The sequence below is a fragment of the Malus domestica genome, chromosome 11 (assembly GCF_042453785.1).
Source record: "Malus domestica chromosome 11, GDT2T_hap1".
Classification (NCBI taxonomy): domain Eukaryota; kingdom Viridiplantae; phylum Streptophyta; class Magnoliopsida; order Rosales; family Rosaceae; genus Malus; species Malus domestica.
Window position 1 is genome coordinate 39097643 of NC_091671.1, and position 21942 is coordinate 39119584.

General features: G+C 39.9%; 3 protein-coding genes across 5 annotated transcripts; 2 read left to right on the plus strand and 1 right to left on the minus strand.

The window, feature by feature from the left end:
- Positions 1-3: 3 nt before the first annotated feature.
- On the plus strand, positions 4-13688 carry LOC103449032 (uncharacterized). 3 transcript variants are annotated; one of them, XM_008388300.4, is made up of 9 exons: positions 11-142; positions 617-681; positions 1156-1318; positions 1514-2424; positions 2922-3095; positions 3202-3318; positions 3653-3832; positions 12280-12326; positions 12870-13688. In XM_008388300.4, the coding sequence occupies exons 2-9, from the start codon at positions 634-636 to the stop codon at positions 13189-13191; spliced, it is 1962 nt and encodes a 653-aa protein (XP_008386522.1). In that variant the 5' UTR covers positions 11-142; positions 617-633; the 3' UTR covers positions 13192-13688. The 3 variants fall into 3 exon arrangements, with proteins under 3 accessions (XP_028945029.1, XP_008386522.1, XP_070664412.1); XM_070808311.1 differs by lacking the exon at positions 11-142 and adding an exon at positions 147-264; XM_029089196.2 differs by lacking the exon at positions 12870-13688 and having other exon boundaries at positions 4-142; positions 3653-3868; positions 12235-12326.
- LOC139189384 (uncharacterized) lies at positions 5165-8712 on the plus strand. Its single transcript, XM_070808316.1, has 2 exons — positions 5165-5427; positions 5524-8712. Exon 2 carries the CDS (start codon positions 8038-8040, stop codon positions 8710-8712), a length of 675 nt encoding a protein of 224 aa, XP_070664417.1. The 5' UTR covers positions 5165-5427; positions 5524-8037.
- Positions 13689-17252: 3564 nt separating the features above from the next.
- LOC108174586 (small polypeptide DEVIL 14) lies at positions 17253-18060 on the minus strand. The gene has a single exon (XM_017335721.3). The coding sequence runs from the start codon at positions 17842-17844 to the stop codon at positions 17689-17691; it is 156 nt and encodes a 51-aa protein (XP_017191210.1). The 5' UTR covers positions 17845-18060; the 3' UTR covers positions 17253-17688.
- Positions 18061-21942: the final 3882 nt, after the last annotated feature.

Here is a 21942-nt window from a genome sequence, read left to right on the forward strand (position 1 = left end):
ACTCGGCCGAGTCCGGCCCATCCCAGCCTAAACCGAGTTATTAATTCCCGAGAGTCGAACGCAAACAAAAAACCACAAAACCTTTTTCTCCTCCACCTTCCACCTTTCCCACTCTAACTTTCTCTTCTCCCCTGCCTAAACGGTCAGTCTTTTCATCTTCCTCTTCTTATTTTTTCTGTTTGGCTGCCGAGAAAAGGACGAGAAACGCCGAGAAAGTGTTCAATTTTCGCAAATTTCGATCTTTTTAATCCTAGGTTCTGAATTGTATGAAGAAAAAAATCATCTTTCGTTTTTAGTTTTAGTTTTAGTTTTTCTTATTTTCTCGGCAGCCAAACGGAGCGATTGTGATTTTTAATTTCATCGCATGTGTGTTTTTTGCATTATGATTAATTTGGTATCATTGGCTCTGAATTTCTCTTGAGTTTTCGATGAAAATTCTTATTTTTTAAGTTTAATCCGGAAGATTATTGGGTTTCGAAATTGAAGAAAAAAAATAATCTTGGATCTTGACCTAATTTTCGTGTAGAATTTTTATAAGATAAATATAAATGCAGCTTTGGGGCTCTCAAGTGGATGAATTTTGTTTGTAATTTTGTATTATGTTTTAAATATGCAGAATCGTAGCTCTTGGAGATGGGTTTCAATGCGGTTTTTGGCTGCTTAAAGGAAGTTTTTCCACAGGTATGATTCTTTACCTCGAAATATATTTCGGGATTGAATTATAAATTGTTATGTTGTGTAATTATGTTTTCCATTTAAATATTTTGGCTTTATAAATTTTCGTATGTATAAATCTTGTCAAACTTGCATGGTATTAAGCTTAACAATTTGGAAAATGATTTCATGGAATTTAATCTGAATAATTGGGGTTTGGGGAACACCTATTCTGATTTTTTTCGCCTTTGTATCTTTGTTAAGTTTATATTGTTCCAGCAGATTCTAATGATTTTGAGAGTTTGATTTTATGGAATATACATAAATTGTGTTGCCTAAGATTATAGGTGAAAAAATGGATTTCTTTGATTTTTCGTTAAGGTAAAGGCTGTAACTTAATTGATTCTGTATGTTCTAGGATGCTTGGGTTGTCTATTTGGTTAAAATGTTTACTTTTGACTCTAACTGACCATCCATATTATTTCTTCTAATTCGGCTCAGGTTGATTTTCGCATTCTGAGGGCTATTGCTATTGAACATCCCTTTGATGCCGATGCAGCTGTCCTCGATGTTCTTAGTGAGTTCCCTAACTTGGCTACACAATCGTTTTTGGCTGTCAGTCCTGTGCAGGTTCAGAGTTCTGGGACTCCACCGGTACAAGCAGGTATTCTGTAGCTTCTCAAGAGAACCTTCTTTCGTTCCTGGATTTGTTCTGTTATTGATGCCACATTCTTTTTCCTCTTTCATGTCATTCCATAATTATTGATAATTACTTGCAACACAAAAGTGTTCCATTTTTTCTTTTAAATTGGTATTTCGTCTAAGGTTTTTATTTGTATGTTGCATGCTGAACTTGCAGCTCAACAGAAGGAGAAGGGTAAACTATTGATGCACCAGCAGGTAATTAAGGAATCAGGGGTTCCAGAACCTGGACCGGCAGCTGGTGATGATCACACAAGTGGTTCCTCTCATGGCAACCCCACGCTGGTGAAGCAAGTGGACTCATTGCAGAATGGTCCTGTTCAATCAGATGCGGATACAAGTACTGGAAGTGAAGCAGTGATTTCTGATGTAAAGGGTATGAATTTTGATGTCCAAGTTGGGCAGCAGCAGTCTGCATCTGGCATGACGAGTCTTTCAATGCCTGAAAAAGATGCAGTAAATGGCACCTTGGTTGATGTGCTTCCTAAGTGGAAAAGTTTTTATTTCCCTGTGAATTGTGATTACGAATCGGTTCTCCATGAAACACGTGATAAAGTAGAATCATTTGCGGTTGATTCTTCTTTCCCAGAACATGCACCCAATGCTCCACAGTGTGACATTCCTCCAGAGTTTAGTTCAGGCCCTCTTCTTGCTGATGATGAAGTAGAATCATTTGCAGTTGATTCTTCTTTCCCAGAACATGCACCCAATGCTCCACAGTGTGACATTCCTCCAGAGCATGCACCCAATGCTCCACAGTGTGACATTCCTCCAGAGTTTAGTTCAGGCCCTCTTCTTGCTGATGATGAAGTAGAATCATTGGCAGTTGATTCTTCTTTCCCAGAACATGCACCCAATGCTCCACAGTGTGACATTCGTCCAGAGTTTAGTTCAGGCCCTCTTCTTGCTGATGACAACTTACAGGCATCTGGTCCTTTGGATCATACTTCTGAGAAAGACTGTTCTCCAAGGGAAATGGTTGATAATGACATTGAGGAGACCGCCACAAACAGCGTATGCAATATTGATGTTCTGGAAGAGATCATTGAAGATTCTAAACATAACAAGGTACTAATGGGTTTATGACTTGGTAGATTTAGGGTTGCAATTCAGAAGTTGATTCTCTTGCTATAAATTTAAAACTTAACTGTTGGTTTGTTCAATTCTCTCAGACTCTAAATAAACCTGGCCCTATTTGGTCAGAATAGTTATATAATCTTAATCTTTTCTATGTGATGATGTTCTGTATTTCGTTGGGGTTTTTTTAAGCGTCTTTTAATTCCTCTGTGTGATACAAGTACCATCTGATTTCGGGTTAGGATCCAATGATAACGTGTTCATGGATTTGGACTTTTGGTTTATGTGCTTCAGTTCGTTTTTTTTTTTACCAATAATATGTATTATCTTGGGATAATAAATCTTGTTATGATATTTGAAAGCATATTCTTAATGTTTTGTTTGTGTTATTTTGCTGACCCACCATTGTCATGGAGTTAGTTTTTGGTGGCACCATTTTTTCCCTCCTCCCTGATGATAGAGTTCCTAATCGTTTGACAATGTTGCAGAAAACCCTGTTTTCAGCCATGGAATCGGTCATCAGCATGATGAGAGAAGTGGAGGTCCAGGAGAAAGCGGTGGATATTGTTCAAGAGGAAGCTTCTAGGGGAGGTTTGGATATCATGGTCAAGGTGGAGGAGCTTAAACAGATGTTGGCACATGCAAAAGACGCAAATGACATGGTTGTATTTTGTGAAATGTGATTAAAGTTTGAAGTTAATGGATTCTGAGTTCTGCTAATTTTAATTAAGGGTGCATTATAACTGAGGTTATATTCTTTCTGTGTAGCATGCTGGAGAAGTCTTTGGGGAGAAAGCAATTTTAGCAACTGAAGCGAGGGAGCTTCAGTCTCGATTGCTCAACTTATCAGATGAGAGAGATAAATCACTTGCGATTCTTAATGAGGTTGACTCCACTTCATTGAGTTGCTTATTGCACTGCATTACTGTTGGTGCATGCTCTATTTCACTAATTTCTCCATTGATCTTTAGATTGCCTCATTTTTATGCTGTCTTTTTCATATTGTATTCTTCAAAAACAACAATTGTATGATCTGTTTCGTTATATTTATTTATCAAACAATATCATCACAAAAGATGTTAAGTATTCACAGAGTAAAGATATTGGAAAATCTTATTTGTGACTACTTGCAACAATTATATTTGTCTTCGAATGATGTGGGGCAGTTGATACAAAGACAATCCTTTTTCTTAGTTCATTATTTGTTTTGTCATTGCAGATGCGTGGAACCCTTGAGGAACGGCTAGATGCGGCAGCGGAGGCAAGGAGACTGGCCGAGCAGGACAAGCTAGAAAAGGAAGAATGTGCCCGGAAAGCTCTTGCTGAACAAGAAGCGGAGATGGAGAAAGTTGTTCAGGAGTCGAAAATATTGCAACAACAGGCGGAGGAAAATTCGAAGGTAACAACTATTTCCAGTGACCATGGACATATTAAAGTAAGATAACCGATAATATACAACAACAACAACAACAACAAAGCCTTTTCCCACTAAGTGGGGTCGGCTATATGAATCCTAGAACGCCATTGCGCTCGGTTTTGTGTCATGTCCTCCGTTAGATCCAAGTACTCTAAGTCTTTTCTTAGAGTCTCTTCCAAAGTTGTCCTAGGTCTTCCTCTACCCCTTCGGCCCTGAACCTCTGTCCCGTAGTCACATCTTCGAACCGGAGCGTCAGTCGGTCTTCTTTGCACATGTTCAAAATCACCGGAGCCGATTTTCTCTCATATTTCCTACAATTTCGGCTACTCCTACTTTACCTCGGATATCCTCATTCCCAATCTTATCCTTTCTCGTGTGCCCACACATCCCACGAAGCACCCTCATCTCCGCTACACCCATTTTGTGTACGTGTTGATGCTTCACCACCCAACATTCTGTGCCATACAACATCGCTAGCCTTATTGCCGTCCTATAAAATTTTCCCTTGAGCTTCAGTGGCCTACGACGGTCACACAACACGCCGGATGCACTCTTTCCATCCAGCTCGTATTCTATGGTTGAGATCTCCATCTAATTCTCCGTTCTCTTGCAAGATAGATCCTAGGTAGCGAAAACGATCGCTTTTTGTGATCTTCGCTAGATTGCTCCGGTCATTAGTGTGGATAAGTATATAAATGGATAGAGATAGGAAAGCAAACACAAGATGTACGTGGTTCACCCAGATTGGCTACGTCCACGGAATAGAAGAGTTCTCATTAATTGTGAAGGGTTTACACAAGTACATAGGTTCAAGCTCTCATTTAGTGAGTACAAGTGAATGATTTAGTACAAATGACATTAGGAAATATTGTGGGAGAATGATCTCGTAATCACGAAACTTCTAAGTATCGGAGTGTGGTGTCGTCTTGACTTGCCTTATCTGTCTCATAGGTAGATGTGGCATCTTCTCTAGAAGTACTCTTCCTCCATCCAGGGGTGGTATCTTTAACTGGTGGAGATGCACAAGGTAATGTATCAATTTCACTTGAAGCTTACTTGTAGTTTCAGGCTTGGTCAAGCGCGATACAAACCATGTAGTAGGAGTCCCCCAAGTCGCCGAGCTAGGGGGTCTGCTGAAAGAGGTGACAGACAAGGTAAGCAATCAGAGCTCCGACTGATTGTTCACCTTCTCCCCATCTTGCAGCAGCATGAAGGATAAAGAGAAGAAAAATGAGAAGAGATGATATGAGATACTTTTGCTTTTGAAGAAGTAACTTTCCACAGGCTTATTCTTGAACTGAGCTGGAGGGTTTTCTGGTTTCCTCCAGAGTATAAGGCCGACTGAAGAATTTGAGGGTCAAAACAAGTCCATCAAATCTAGAGTACGTTCCACCCTGCTGATATGGGATACTTTTGCTTTTGACAGAGTAATGAATGTATCGGCACGTGTGCTGTTACGCTTGTCTCCACATGCTTCCTTGTATCCTTCGCACTTGCCCTATCTGTTCCTCAAGCAGATGCGGAATCTTCCCTGGAAACATAAGATGTTGAAGATGAGTACTCGAGAGCAATGCCAGGTAAGTAATCAGGTAAGGGGTTCCAGGCAGTCAGTTCCTGGCTGGAAGCTTGATTCCAAGTGCTGACTGATTGCTCTCTTTCTCCTTGTCTTGCAGGTAAAAACAAGGCCAAAAGAAAAGACAGGGAAAAAGCATGATATGGGATACTCTTGCTTTTAACCCTGATGATATGAGATATTCTTGCTCTAGTATAGCTTGTTTGCAAAGGTATTATCGGGGGGAAAGAAAGCTGAGTATTTCGAAAGGCTTCGTTGGGAGTGCCCTCTCAGATATGATGAAGGGTTGAGCATTTTTGCAGGTCTGCCTGTCCGTTGCGGATGAAGGTCGACATATATAGGAGTCTCCCTAACAACAAGTAGTAATGCTATTCCTTTACCCTGCTTGGTCATAGCATGGTAGTGGGAGCTGCCAGTTTCACATGTTTTAACTCTGTCAGAGCACTTTGAAAAAGTGGTCTGTGGTATCTGGCTCTCGAGATTCGGAGAACGATGCCTCTTCGATTTTTGAGAAAGCAATCATGCTGGGGGTATGACTCTCGAGATTCGGAGAGCAGTGTCTCTTCGATTTTTGAGGAAGTAATCATGTTGGGAGTCTGGCTCTCGAGATTCGGAGGGCGGTGCCTCTTCGATTTTGGAGCAAGCAATCTTGTTGGGAGTGTTGTCTCGAATGTGAGTAAAGGTTGGGCATGTTTGCTAGTCTACCTTGCCACGAAGCACAAAGGTTGACACATATGGACTTTCCAATTATCCAGCAATGGTACTGTTCCTTTACCCTCTCTTCGATTTTGAGAAAGTAGTCATGTTGGGAGTCTGGCTCTCGAGATTCGGAGGACGGTGCCTCTTCGATTTTGGAGCAAGCAATCTTATTGGGAGTGTTTTCTCGAATGTGAGTAAAGGTTGGGCATGTTTGCTAGTCTACCTTGCCACGAAGCACAGAGGTTGACACACAGGGACTTTCCAATTATCCAGCAGTGGTACTGTTCCTTTACAGTTGTGGGTAATAATATGGTAGCTAGACCTTCAAAATTTATGTGTCTAAACTTTTGTTAGTGCTGTTTCTTTACTATTCTTTTACCTTTCTTGGTCAGAGCGATGTAGTGGGAGCTGCAAGCTTCACGTGCTCAACTTTGGCAGAGAACTTTGGCAAAGTTATTTGTGGTACCCATGAGCTATTGTTGCGTGTGGGAAGTGGGTGATTGAACAGTAAGATTCATGTGCTTTCTACTTCACCAGAAGTCTTCGACAGAATGCCCATAATTTCTGCAAAGCTGAGTGTGCGTGTGACAGGTGCTGACAAGGCTAGAAAAGTAGGTGCCTCTTCGATTTCTGAGATCGGCCCTCGTGGTCTCTGAGCAGCCCAGCTTTTGAGAAAGCGAGCGCCTCTTCGATTGATTCGGAGAACGATGCCTCATCGATTTTTGAGAAAGCAATCATGCTGGGGGTCTGGCTCTCGAGATTCGGGGAGCAGTGTCTCTTCGATTTTTGAGAAAGTAATCATGTTGGGAGTCTGGCTCTCGAGATTCGGAGGGCGGTGCCTCTTCGATTTTGGAGCAAGCAATCTTGTTGGGAGTGTTTTCTCGAATGTGAGTAAAGGTTGGGCATGTTTGCTAGTCTACCTTGCCACGAAGCACAGAGGTTGACACACAGGGACTTTCCAATTATCCAGCAATGGTACTGTTCCTTTACCCTCTCTTCGATTTTTAAGAAAGTAGTCATGTTGGGAGTCTGGCTCTCGAGATTCGGAGGACGGTGCCTCTTCGATTTTGGAGCAAGCAATCTTATTGGGAGTGTTTTCTCGAATGTGAGTAAAGGTTGGGCATGTTTGCTAGTCTACCTTGCCACGAAGCACAGAGGTTGACACACAGGGACTTTCCAATTATCCAGCAGTGGTACTGTTCCTTTACCCTTGTGGGTAATAATATGGTAGCTAGACCTTCAAAATTTATGGGTCTAAACTTTGTTAGTGCTGTTTCTTTGCTATTCTTTTACCCTTCTTGGTCAGAGCGATGTAGTGGGAGCTGCAAGCTTCACGTGCTCAACTTTGGCAGAGAACTTTGGCAAAGTTATCTGTGGTACCCATGAGCTATTGTTGCGTGTGGGAAGTGGGTGATTGAACAGTAAGATTCATGTGTTTTCTACTTCCCCAGAAGTCTTTGACAGAATGCCCATAATTTCCGCAAAACTGAGTGTGCGTGTGACAGGTGCTGACAAGGCTGGAAAAGGCTGGAAAAGTAGGTGCCTCTTCGATTTCTGAGATCGGCCCTCGTGGTCTCTGGGGAGCCCAGCTTTTGAGAAAGCGAGCGCCTCTTCGATTTTTGAGATCGGCCTTCGTGGTCTTTGAGCAGCCCAACTTTTGAGAAAGCAAACGCCTCTTCGATTTCTGAGATCAACCCTCGTGATCTCTAAGCAGCCCAGCTTTTGAGAAAGCAAACGCCTCTTCGATTTCTGAGCAGGCGCCTCTTCGATTTCTGAAGCTTCGTCGAGTGCAGATTTTTATAGGGGCTGGCATTAAGTTCCAAAGCACACTTGAATCTCCACCAGTAGAAGCTTCATTCTTGCACTTCTAAGATCTTGATTTGTCCGACCTCTTCTCTCTTCAACACCTTTAAAAATGTCTGGCCCCTCCGACCGTCGTTTTGACTTGAACCTTGTTGAAGAGGCAGCCCCGCCTTCTCCAGACAACATATGGCGCCCATCCTTCGTCTCCCCTACTGGTCCTCTTACCGTTGGGGATTCCGTGATGAAGAATGATATGACCGCTGCGGTGGTGGCCAGGAACCTTCTCACTCCCAAAGATAACAGACTACTTTCCAAACGGTCTGATGAGTTAGCTGTTAAGGATTCGCTGGCTCTCAGTGTTCAGTGTGCAGGTTCTGTGTCTAATATGGCCCAACGCCTATTTGCTCGAACCCGCCAAGTTGAATCATTGGCGGCTGAAGTGATGAGTCTCAAACAGGAGATTAGAGGGCTCAAGCATGAGAATAAACAGTTGCACCGGCTCGCACATGACTATGCTACAAACATGAAGAGGAAGCTTGACCAGATGAAGGAAACTGATGGTCAGGTTTTACTTGATCATCAGAGATTTGTGGGTTTGTTCCAAAGGCATTTATTGCCTTCGTCTTCTGGGGCTGTACCGCGTAATGAAGCTCCAAATGATCAACCTCTGATGCCTCCTCCTTCTAGGGTTCTGTCCAGTACTGAGGCTCCAAATAATCCCCCTCCGGTGCCTTCTCTTTCTGGGGCTCTACCGACTGCTGAGACTTCTCCTAAGCAACCTTTGTGAAGGCTCCCTCTTGTGTGCTTATTTTGACTCATGTATATGTACATATTTGTAGCTTATCGGGGATATCAATAAATAAGCTTTCCTTCATTTCAACGTATTGTGTTAAATACACCAAAGCCTTCTTCGCTAAGTTCTTTGAATTTTCTTTTGTTAAAGCTTGTATGTTGAAGCTTTCTGAGTGGAGCGTGTAGGTTGGGGTAGTGTTCCCTTAATTTCCCGAGTGAGGAAAACTTCTCGGTTGGAGACTTGGAAAATCCAAGTCACTGAGTGGGATCGGCTATATGAATCTTAGAACGCCATTGTGCTCGGTCCTGTGTCATGTCCTTCGTTAGATCTAAGTACTCTAAGTCTTTTCTTAGAGTCTCTTCCAAAGTTTTCCTAGGTCTTCCTCTACCCCTTCGGCCCTGAACCTCTGTCCCATAGTCGCATCTTCTAATCGGAACGTCAGTAGGCCTTCTTTGCACATGTCCAAACCACCGTAACCGATTTTCTCTCATCTTTCCTTCAATTTCGGCTACTCCTACTTTACCCCGGATATCCTCATTCCTAATCTTATCCTTTCTCGTGTGCCCACACATCCAACGAAGCATCCTCATCTCCGCTACACCCATTTTGTGTACGTGTTGATGTTTCACCGCCCAACATTCTGTGCCATACAGCATCGCCGGCCTTATTGCCGTCCTATAAAATTTTCCCTTGAGCTTCAGTGGCATACGGCGGTCACACAACACGCCGGATGCACTCTTCCACTTCATCCATCCAGCTTGTATTCTATGGTTGAGATCTCCATCTAATTCTCCGTTCTTTTGCAAGATAGATCCTAGGTAACGAAAACGGTCGCTCTTTGGTATTTCTTGATCTCCGATCCTCACCCCTAACTCGTTTTGGCCTCCATTTGCACTGAACTTGCACTCCATATATTCTGTCTTTGATCGGCTTAGGCGAAGACCTTTAGATTCCAACACTTCTCTCCAAAGGTTAAGCTTTGCATTTACCCCTTCCTGAGTTTCATCTATCAACACTATATCGTCTGCGAAAAGCATACACCAAGGAATATCATCTTGAATATGTCGTGTTAACTCATCCATTACCAACGCAAAAAGGTAAGGACTTAAGGATGAGCCTTGATGTAATCCTACAGTTATGGGAAAGCTTTCGGTTTGTCCTTCATGAGTTCTTACGGCAGTCTTTGCTCCTTCATACATATCCTTTATAGCTTGGATATATGCTACTCGTACTCCTTTCTTCTCTAAAATCCTCCAAAGAATGTCTCTTGGGACCCTATCATACGCTTTTTCCAAATCTATAAAGACCATGTGTAAATCCTTTTTCCCATCTCTATATCTTTCCATCAATCTTCGTAAGAGATAGATTGCCTCCATGGTTGAGCGCCCTGGCATGAACCCGAATTGGTTGTCCGAAACCCGTGTCTCTTGCCTCAATCTATGCTCAATGACTCTCTCCCAGAGCTTCATTGTATGACTCATTAGCTTAATACCCCTATAGTTCATGCAATTTTGTACGTCGCCCTTATTCTTGTAGATAGGCACCAAAGTGCTCATTCGCCACTCATTTGGCATCTTCTTCGTTTTCAAAATCCTATTGAAAAGGTCAGTGAGCCATGTTATACCTGTCTCTCCCAAAAGTTTCCACACTTCGATTGGTATATCGTCTGGGCCTATTGCTTTTTTATGCTTCATCTTCTTCAAAGCTACAACCACTTCTTCCTTCCGGATTCGACGATAAAAAGAGTAGTTTCTACACTCTTCTGAGTTACTCAACTCCCCTAAAGAAGCACTCATTTCATGTCCTTCATTGAAAAGATTATGAAAATAACCTCTCCATCTGTCTTTAACCGCGTTCTCTGTAGCAAGAACCTTTCCATCCTCATCCTTGATGCACCTCACTTGGTTTAGGTCCCTTGTCTTCTTTTCCCTTGCTCTAGATAGTTTATAGATATCCAACTCTCCTTCTTTGGTATCTAGTCGTTTATACATATCGTCGTAAGCCGCTAACTTAGCTTCTCTGACAGCTTTCTTCGCCTCTTGCTTCGCTTTTCTATACCTTTCACCATTTTCATCAGTCCTCTCCTTGTATAAGGCTTTAAAACATTCCTTCTTAGCCTTCACCTTTGTTTGTACCTCCTCATTCCACCACCAAGATTCCTTTTGGTGTGGGGCAAAGCCCTTGGACTCTCCTAATACCTCTTTTGCTACTTTTCGGATACAACTAGCCATGGAATCCCACATTTGGCTAGCTTCCCCCTCTCTATCCCACACACATTTGGTGATTACCTTCTCTTTGAAAATGGCTTGTTTTTCTTCTTTTAGATTCCACCATCTAGTCCTTGGGCACTTCCAAGTCTTGTTCTTTTGTCTTACTCTTTTGATATGTACATCCATCACCAACAAGCGATGTTGATTAGCCACGCTCTCTCCTGGTATAACTTTGCAATCCTTACAAGTTATACGATCCCCTTTCCTCATTAGAAGAAAATCTATTTGTGTTTTTGACGACCCACTCTTGTAGGTGATCACATGTTCTTCTCTCTTCTTAAAGAAGGTGTTGGCTAAGAAGAGATCATATGCCATTGCAAAATCCAAGATAGCTTCCCCATCCTCGTTTCTCTCCCCAAAACCATGGCCACCATGAAAACCTCCATAGTTGCCTGTCTCCATGCCCACGTGTCCATTTAAATCTCCTCCTATAAATAACTTCTCCGTCTGAGCAATTCCTTGCACCAAGTCTCCAAGATCTTCCCAAAATTTCTCCTTCGAACTCGTATCCAACCCTACTTGAGGTGCGTACGCACTAATCACATTGATAAGTTCTTGTCCTATTACAATCTTGATTGCCATGATTCTATCTCCTACCCTCTTGACATCTACAACATCTTGTACCAAGGTCTTGTCCACGATGATGCCAACACCGTTTCTCGTTCTATTTGTGCCCGAATACCAAAGTTTAAACCCTGAGTTTTCTAGATCCTTTGCCTTACTACCAACCCACTTAGTTTCTTGTAGGCACATAATATTTATCCTTCTCCTCACCATAACTTCCACTACTTCCATAGATTTTCCCGTTAAGGTTCCTATATTCCATGTTCCTAAACGCATTTTGCTCTCTTGAACTCTACCCTTCTGTCCTAGCTTTTTCACCCTCCCCCGTCTAATAGGATCAAAGTACTTCTTTTGTGTGTCCCGGGTAAAGTTGATAGGAGCATATGCTCCCAAACAACTTTGAGTGGAGTCGTTCGAAAAGAAGTTTCTATGGCCCCCTTGCTCATTTAACACTGCATCCGGGTGCCGATGGAGATACAGCGACCCTTGCTCACTTATCACTGTGCTCAGGCCACACAGCGCGCCACTTACGGGTGACGCCCTAGCTTTAGCGCGATTTTGTTCTGGATTCATTTTCATAAGGATTCGACGTGATCATGGAGTGCCGGCTGTCGACTACCTGACGCCCTCCCCCTCCTCCTTTATCCGGGCTTGGGACCGGCCATGTAAGACATAGGCGGAGTTAAGATAACCGATAATATAATTACTCAAATTTTTCTTTTTGCAGTTACGGGAGTTTCTGATGGATCGTGGCCGCATTGTTGATATGCTACAGTAAGTGATTTTGTCTCCATTGCTTTCATATTATAAGCTCTAAAGTTTGGTTTACAGTTTAGACCATCGAGGTCTCTATTACCTATGTAAAGTGGCTGATGCCAAGCAACTTGCAAGTATAGTACGTATTGCTCTTGATTTCGGAGAACTCCATTACCAATTTTGCATCCTCTCCTGCCTTATATTAGACTTGATATATGTGTATGAGGAACTTTAGTTACGTTGAGATCGTTTTTGCAGTTAACCTTAGATATAGTAAAGTTACCCTTTTTATTTCATCTTGTCTCCTCCAGCAATTTTAAATCATCCACATCTAAATGAATTAGGTTACTTTTTAAGCATTATCAATATAATCTCATCTCCTAGTTGTCTGTTATGTCGCAATCTAATCCGATACCTCAAATTATTCGCTATCTGGTAATATTTTGTTCTATTGCAATTTATTTATTCCTCGAGAATTTTGTTTCTGTTCAATGCTTTTATTTGCAGCATGCGTTTTTATGCGTTTGAGGAGACGATAATAGTCTTTCCATACATGTGCAGAGGAGAAATTTCTGTTATTTGTCACGATGTCAGGCTTCTGAAAGAGAAGTTTGATGAGCGGGTTCCGCTAAGCGAGTCAGTATCCTCGAGCCAGACGAGCTGCATCCTAGCTTCTTCAGGCTCATCCATGAAAAGCGTGGCATTCGATTTAGTTCCAGAACGACTTGAGTTACCAAAGTCGCCAGAGAAGGCAAGCCCCGCTCCTTCAGTTGACGGCCTATCACCAAAAAGCATACTCGAACGGGAAAGAACCAAGGCCGATCAAAAGGAACTTATCGACGGTGGATGGGATGTCGTCTTCGACGAAGAATTGGATGTCTAAGCCTTCTACTGCGTATCATATGCCGTGAATATGAACAGGATCAACTTCGAAGACGGATGCAATTTTTGTTTCAAATTAAGGAGGATTTATATATTTTGCTATAGCCTGCAAGTATTTATATGATTTTGTATAGTGGAGATTTAAAACAAGGACAAGGATTGTCTGCCCTTCACTTCCGGTGACCTCCCCGTGCCCTTCTATTTTGTGTGGTCACGATTAAGCCATGTCAATATTTTATATTACTATTTATTTTTGTCTTATTATATCTATAAAAAAAATAATATAAAATGTTGACGTGACTTAACCGTGACCATACAAACAGGAAGGCACGAGGAAGGCATCGGAAGTGGAGGGCAGACAATCCTTGTCCTCAAAACAATCATAATTTGGACTTGATGAGTTTATTAGAATATTATATATGTACACATATTTTATTCCTGACAGTGAAATGTTCCTGGGCCTGTTGACGGCCAATACTGGAATGATTTTATCCTTAAGGGTGTGTTTGTTTGACTTTAGCTCTTACTAGATTAGACTAGATTAAAGGGTAAGGTAGTCTAGTGCTTGTTTCTCACTAGGACTAACTTTAATGGGATAAAGTCTCACTTGCCTAGACTAACGGGCTCACTAAACAGTCTTAGCGGACCCCTCAAGAACCATGGGATTGCTAGGATCGTTCCCTTGCTTCCTCTTGACTGCGCCATCTCCAATAATGACTCCTAGTCGCCTCCAAATGTCGTCTCCGAATTCTAGGCCCCATGTGGAAATGGTGAGTCACACAAGTATTTTTTGGTTAATTTTTAAGAGTATTTATTAAATATAGCTAGAATTTGACCTTTAATTTCAAAAATATCAGTTTTTAAAAAAAAAATATCATATATAGCCAAAAATAAACTTTAAAAGACTAAAATACCCTCATCGCATTTGAGCTCTTGGGATTTTTTCTCTCTATACCTAGTAATTGTTCAATTCACATATACGGATGGGATTTCCTTCTACTCTTATTTATTTTTATTTTTTTTAGGGGTTTTGATTATTTCCATATATTCCAATCCAATAAGTGGAAAGAACCAAAAGAGAATGAGCAATCAACTTGTCAAATTCATTTATGGGTAAATTACATAATAACCTCTAAGGTTTGAGGTCTATTACAACCTCATACAACATCTTTAAAACATTTCACTTTCATACCTCACGAACTATTTTATTTCAAAATAATACCTCCGTTAGATTTTCCATCCATTAGTCTGTTAAATGCTAACGTGGCTGCCACGTGGCAAAAAATATATTTTTTATACATTAAAAATATTATAATATTAACCCTATTTAAATTAAAAAAAAAAAAACAGAAAAACCCGAACCCAGATCCCCTTCCTTCCCCCTCACCTTTCTGTAACTCCCATTCACAAAATCCACCACTCAGCCCACGGTTCATCCCCATTGAAGCACTTCCATACCTAATTCTACCCACCAACCAACCCATTTACAAAATCCCCACTCCGAAACCCTAATAACCTAACCCCCAAACTCGTAGAGAGTCCTGCCCAAACCGTCGAAAAAGTCAGAGTTGACGGAGAAGCTCTGAAGGTGGGCAGCAGTGGCGGTGGAACCGAAGGAAGCGGTGGGCTTGGGGGTCGAGGAGAAGGGGTTAGGTGGTTGGCCCTCTGAGGAGTGGTCGGACTCGAGAAACATGGCAGGAGGTTAGGGGAGGCGAGGCAGGAGAGGTCGAGGTTGGAAGGGTCGAAGAAGAGGAGGTCGTCAAAGTTAGGATGGATGGACGGGAAGGAAGAGATAGGTAAGAGGGTGGGGGTGGGATGTGGGGTTGCAGGGAAGGATTTATGGGAGAAAGAGGTCAAGGTGGGACCCGCGCTGAGGGATGCTCGGGTGGATGGGATGAAGGGGTGGAAGGGATTGATGGAGGGGTGGATGAGATGGATGGATGGGATGGAAGCGATGGGTAAGGGGGTGGGGGTGGGATGTAGGGTTGCGGGGAAGGATTTCTAGGAGGGAGAGGGAGGGAGAGAGAGAGAGAGAGGTCGAGGTGGGACCTACGCTGAGGGGTGCTCGGGTGGAAGGGATGGAGGGGTGGAGGAGATAGACGAACGGGAAGGAAAAGATGGGTAAGGGGTAGGGGTGGGATGTGGGGTTGCGGGGAAGGATTTCTCAGAGAGAGAGGGAGGGAGAGAGAGAGAGAGAGGTCGAGGTGGGACCTACGCTGAAGGGTGCTCAGGTGGAGGCGATGGAGGGGTGGAAGGGATGGACGGACGGGAAGGAAGAGATGGGTAAGGGGGTGGGGGTGGGATGTGGGGTTGCGGGGAATGATTTATGGGTTTGGGTTTTTCTGGTTTTTTATTTTTTAATAGGGTTAATATTATAATATTTTAAATATATAAAAAATTATTATTTTTGCCACATGGCAACCATACCAGTACAAATGTGGCAGCCACGTCAGCATTTAACAAACCAATGAATGTAAAATCTAAGGAAGGTATTATTTTGAAATAAAATAATACGTGAGCTATGAAAGTGAAATGTTTTAAAGATATTATATGGGGTTATAATAAACCTCAAACATGAGGGAATATTAGGTAATTTACCCTTCATATATTAATTGACGAACACCTAAAACTGTATATTTTTGCATGATAATCATCTGATATTTTTTCTGTAAATTTCATAGACCCGGAACTTCTGCATATTTTCAAAATAGAATTTTTCATGTCTTCGTTTGGATGGAAATCTCTAGTATACGGTTCCATGGTATTATGCATATATAATATTAATTTGAGGAACACACTTTTTATCGATCTAATTGTTGTTTTGATTGCTCCCCATGTATTCTAATATATCAATTTCTACTTCAATTTTTATATTTATAATGTGTTTTGATTTCACAATGGTGCAGCCGACATACATTCATGGTGTTCGTCTTGTTCCAAAAGGCCTTCAATATCCCCATTTGCCACTCCCTTCCTCATGAACAAAGATGAATACAATTTAAAAGACAATTGGCTTTTAGTTGTAATTAGGTTTTAATTTTGAGGGAAAATGGGTATATTTAAGTAGAATTTTGGATATATTTGAAATTATTTATAAAAAATTATATTTATAAATTTAACGGCTAAATTTTGATTATTAATGATAAAAACTCAATTTTGAAGTTGTACTAGAATGGAGTACTATTGTTGATGCGTACATATCCAAAATTGCTTGTATGAATTTTAAGAAGCTTATAGTGCGACACACGAAAGTGACATGAAAAAATCTGTCCAGTTCCGTTGACTAATCTCGTCATTATGTGATTTTGGCGAACTCAATTCAGCCAAACAATGCATGATGATGGTGTGCTGGTGGAGAAATTTTTAAGTGTACTTGAGATATGAACAAGTACATTATGTGCGATAAAAGTATGGGATCTTTGAATAAAAAAACTCACATTCACTTATCTCATAACACGTGATGTACAGAGATATATTTCTGGAACACTGTTGGTGGTTCAAAAATATGAGAGCTATAAATTAAAATGTCCAGATGGTTAATGAATGTACATCCGGTTAATCTTAAGAAAAAGTGAAGTCAAATGGCTTTTGGGGATAAGCAAATCATTTTCTTACACATTCAGCAATTAGAAACATTGCCAGATTGGTCGGTTTTGACTCCAGTCAATGATAGTAAGGTTTAACATTTCAATTTGGGCACGTAAATAATAAATGGTCTAACGGTTTTATTCTTTGAAAAGTCCGAGGTTCAACTCAGATAGATGGTTAGTTTGATACCAAATATATTTTTTCCAAAGGAAAAAATTTCGGGCACCATGACTTATGCTTTTTGTGACACTCTTGAATTTGGACTCAAATATTTGTGCTAGTCGTGGAAATTATAGTAGAACATTTGTTTGTCTCTCAATCCTCACATATAACGTGGTCTAGTAATATTTACTTGTACTTGTAAATGAAAAAATTTAGATTTGAATCTTGTGAATAATGAGATCGGAACCAATTTGCTCTCTCACCTTCATAGTGTAAATATATTTTTGTATCAAAAAGGTAAGGAGCCAAGTATTTTTCACACAAATATATAGAATGATCATTACTATCAACAAACTAAGAAAATAAGAGTACATTAAACTATCATATATTTACAATGTCAAATATGAGAGATTTTTTCAGTGTGTTCGGAACACGAAGTGTTACAACACATGTCATTATATAAGTAGAAAGACACTTGAAAAATAAAACTTTTCTCTACTTATATAATAACATATAGTGTACCATCTTGTATTCCGAGCATCCTAAAAATTTCTGTTCATCAAGACATTTGGAGCTTTAATTGTCTACATACTAATTAAACCTACCATCTATCCAAAAAGTGGTCACCTTTGCCTAATTATTATACAGAGAAAACCACAATACCCCTATGGTTAATTAGTCACCCTAATACTGAGTAATCTCAAACTTGGCCAACCAGTGCTAATTATGATTATAATTAACCTCTTAATTACTCATGCCAGCATAAGAGCATCACACTACATCTCCATATGATGTAAAGCCGCGCCCGCTGCTCTCGTATCTGCTTCGAACACCGTCCCCATGGCCGAACCTTCGAACTAGAACTCCTCGTCCTTGTTGGAATCGCCTTGGCTTCCATGTCCATGCAGAAAACAAGGAATATTTGAAACTGAAAACTAGATAGTTATCGACTAAATTCTTAAAGCGGTTGAGACTGAGAGAGTGGGAGTGATTGAAATTGGAAGAGACTTTGAAGAAGTTTGGAAGACTTGTGGTGGTGGCGGGTTTGAACTTGATGGTGGTTTTTAGGGACAAAAGTGGTTTAAATAGAGAAAATGGAGAGGAGGAAGGAGGAGGGAGGAGGAGGAAGAAGATATGAGAGAGGGGAACAAAAATATGTGGTGGTAGTTGACAAATGTTGGCCCCTGGTTGGGCCAATAAGACAGGGGTGGGGCCCTCCGATTAGCTTGTCTGCTCGTTGCTTACACCCTCAAAAGGGACCTCTCATCGTCGTCATCGACTCTTCCTTCCATTGGAGGGGTCATCCGACTCATCCCCGACTCATCCCCGTCTCTGTCTGAGTGATTAAGATAATTAAAATATTAGAGAAAACTAATACAAAATTGAAAACACAAAGAAAGAGATTTGATTTGGGATTATATTGTTTTAAGACTATTAATTGTCTGTTATACCCGAAGATAATACACTTAAATAATAGTCGAGGGGGGATATTCGACCCTAAACTTCTATTCGTCTCTCGTTTCTTCTTTAAACAAATTGAAGAACTTAATGGATCGAATAAATGGAAAAAGCTAATGTGCTATGTAATTGAGGTTTACTGTAAATTAGGGTTCCAATTGTTAAGGCTAAAGATTGATTTCTATAGTTTTATAGTGTAAAAGTCAACCAATAGAGAATTAGATATAAACCTCTAAAGTCCAATCAAGCTTAAAACCTTGTTATGTTTGCTCTTCGTATCGATATTTTTTACAATTAATCTATTTATGTGTTCTCATATTTTATTACCTGGGCACTATAATTCTTTTACAATTAATATTATATGGTTTTCTTTAAGAAAAATAAGCAAAGGGTGTGAGGAATTAATAGTGCAAATAGACATTTATTATAAAAAAAGATTGTACACGTATTATACCTTGGTTAGTGGCATAAGAATTAATTAATCTATATATTAGTTATCATTACTTGATCATATCACAATAATAATTCAGTTTTTTAGTCGAAACGACAATATTTTTATTCATATAGAGATTTAAATGTCAAGGTAAGATGTTTTGTTTATTTTTTGTTTATTTTTTTATTTTTTATTTTTTGTCAAGGTAAGATGTTTAATATCATTGTGAAAAGCTTGTTTTCTTAATAGCTTACGTATTGATGAATAAACTTCACATACTTAATACACCATATATATGTTTTTTCAATTATCTTAATACATCTCACATATTTTCCCATAGTACGCTCACACTCTACACTTTCAACATACATCCCACATTTTGTGCATACACTCCACTCTTCAGTCTTAGATAAAACAATTCAACCATTAATTTGTTTTTGTACCAAAATGCATACAAGTGTCAATCTATGCAACCACAAATTTTTCTTTGAGCTCATTCAACCATGTAGTTTTCATGGTAATCAATATCTTCATCAAACGAACTAAGTTTGGATTCAAAGGCATGCCAATTATTCTTTAAGTACTCCTCCGCACTAGAAGTACCAACACAATAGCCGGAGTTTTGTGATCAGATATGGGCTAGGGCTTATTAATTAACTGTGTGATACTCATCATCAACCATGCTTTTTACAAGGGATATCATTCGTAGCACAACTATAAGAATGCCAACATCATTGAAATCATTAAAATAATGAAAAACATGATGTCTCACCTCATGTAAAGCTTTCGAAATGTCAATTTCATGTTCCATTCGTCAAAAATATTTTTTTCAATCAACGTGTTTGTAATCTCATTGGTTATGGTTTTGTTCTACAATGGAGGATGAGAGTGGTTTTGAGAGTTAAGGAAGATAAATAATATTGGGATATGCATACTAAAAGTGATGGGGGTGTATTTTTTTATTGTTTTTTTTTTTACCTTATGATATCGAAATTGTCATTTCATATTAGAGTATATAAGTTATTTAATATAATTTAATATGAAGTGTATTCAACATTATGTGGAGTGAATAAAAAAAGTATGTTCATATTATAAAGTTTAAGGAAGTTTTTGTATGTTCGAAGAATTCAAATTGCTTAGTTATGCTTTCTTTCTTTTTACGACAATAAATCCCACTATAACTCCACATTTTCGACCAACTCTTAAGGCTCATTTGAAGGTGTTTTCAAAATAACTAAAGTACTTTCAAAACTAAGAACACTTTTGTTGATAATACTTTTGGAACACAACTAAGTTCTCTCTAAAAGCGCTATCAGCTATTAAATCACTTCCAAACTAATGTTAGCTTCGAACATGAAAGTAATTGGAAATACGATTGAAATGCTCAAAAATCGCTTAAACAAATTAGGCAAGACTTTACTTTTTTTTTTTTCATTTTGATTCACACTCTCAACAAACACTTGTGTGCACCAAAATAGAAAGAAGACAAGCTCGATCACACAAACTGACTCCAGAATTAATACAACGAGTAAATCAACAGCCCCCTAACCTTTACAGTTCATAACCGATCCTCCTACCAACAAAACTCCAGTCGAACAATAAGTACTTAACATTATGGAGGGTGAGAATCGAACTTCAAATATCTTCTATTTCAACACTTCCAAGTTGCCAACCCAACCCACCTAACTAAGCTCTCTAACCCAAAACCAGCTCTAGATCATTGTGAATATGATTAAAGAATCTGCATGTACTAGAGCATATGACATTCTTCAAGTTCAGACTGGCCAGTAACTACATTTTGTAACCACTACCAAGACTCCACGTCTCGGATAAGGACTAGTACAATGGGGCCAGCCACACCCTCCCACGGCTAAATAATCACGTGCAACATGTCGTGCTATGTTCGACTCCAAATTATGTTGGTCAAACCGACATGCTATCCACTTTATCTTCAGCAAAAACCAAATACAATCACATGTAAACATTATCTTCGACTTCATCTCGTGAAACAAGTTTTTAACTTTTTACGAATATCGTTTCTCACATATTATTTTTAGAGGCTAACATGATAACGGATGCACGTTAGTATTAGATTTGACAAATAGATCGTGTTTGTTTGTGTTATTTTCATGTCATATTTGTTATCTTAACGGATTATGTCATGCTAAATTTGTTGTCTTAAGAGGTTCTTAATAGATGACCGGATAATGACCTGACTCATTAGAGTCATGTAGTTTTGTGTCAGGTAAATTAGTTAAAGAAATTGCCATTTATAATGTCTAGACCTTGCAAATAGGTCATGTTCGTGTCGTTTACGTGTTATACCCGTTGCTCAAAGGGTATTTCAATGGGTGACCCGATAACGATCCGATTCGTTAACATGTTCTTAATGGGTGACCCGATAACGATATGATTTGCTAACGCATTCTGAATAGGTGACCTGATAATAATCCGAATAGTTAACGGGTTCATCCGAAACCTATTATTTCTGTGTCGTTTCGTGTCAGGTTAACAGGCCGTGCAAGAAATTAGTAAGCATAATCAGTATCGTAATAATTGCTTTTAGTTTTCATAAAAGTTTAAGTTTATCATAAAATTCATGTATTATGATTATACGTACATTAAGATCCTTAAATCTTAAAAGATTGTCGGTGTGATAACAATAGTTGTATTTGTTTTTTTTTTAAATTCTAGTTTTGTCACAAGATACATGTACTATATGCTTGTTAAGATTCGTAAACCTTAGGAATTCAAAAAGATAATCTTCAATGACTTGAAGCAGAAGTTGAAGCCCTACTTGTATGGACTTTAAGGAACAGTAAGGACGATCATTCGCCTTCAACAACAACGACCTTACAAAACCTGCATTCCACGTGCGAATGTGAACCCTACGAATGGACAACTTGGGGGGCACCCCTTTAAATTAGTGGCTTTGACGCACCACAAGTTGGTCTGAGAGAGATACCTAATTGTCTCAGGGGACACTTCATGCAGTGAGAGAAAACACTTGCAACCTTATCTCTCAATGGATGAAAACATTCAAGAGATAATTATTGATGCTTGACAGAATTCCACATCAGATGGCATGTTTTACTTAATTGAAACGAAAAA

Excerpts from the sequence above, each read along its gene's own strand:
- LOC103449032 (XM_008388300.4), top strand. The coding sequence starts at position 634 with ATGGGTTTCAATGCGGTTTTTGGCTGCTTAAAGGAAGTTTTTCCACAG. Across the intron at positions 3,096-3,201 it reads CAAAAGACGCAAATGACATG|CATGCTGGAGAAGTCTTTGG; the intron begins GTTGTATTTTGT and ends CTTTCTGTGTAG. Across the intron at positions 12,327-12,869 it reads CGCATTGTTGATATGCTACA|AGGAGAAATTTCTGTTATTT; the intron begins GTAAGTGATTTT and ends ATACATGTGCAG.
- LOC139189384 (XM_070808316.1), top strand. The coding sequence starts at position 8,038 with ATGTCTGGCCCCTCCGACCGTCGTTTTGACTTGAACCTTGTTGAAGAG.
- LOC108174586 (XM_017335721.3), bottom strand. The coding sequence starts at position 17,844 with ATGGACATGGAAGCCAAGGCGATTCCAACAAGGACGAGGAGTTCTAGT.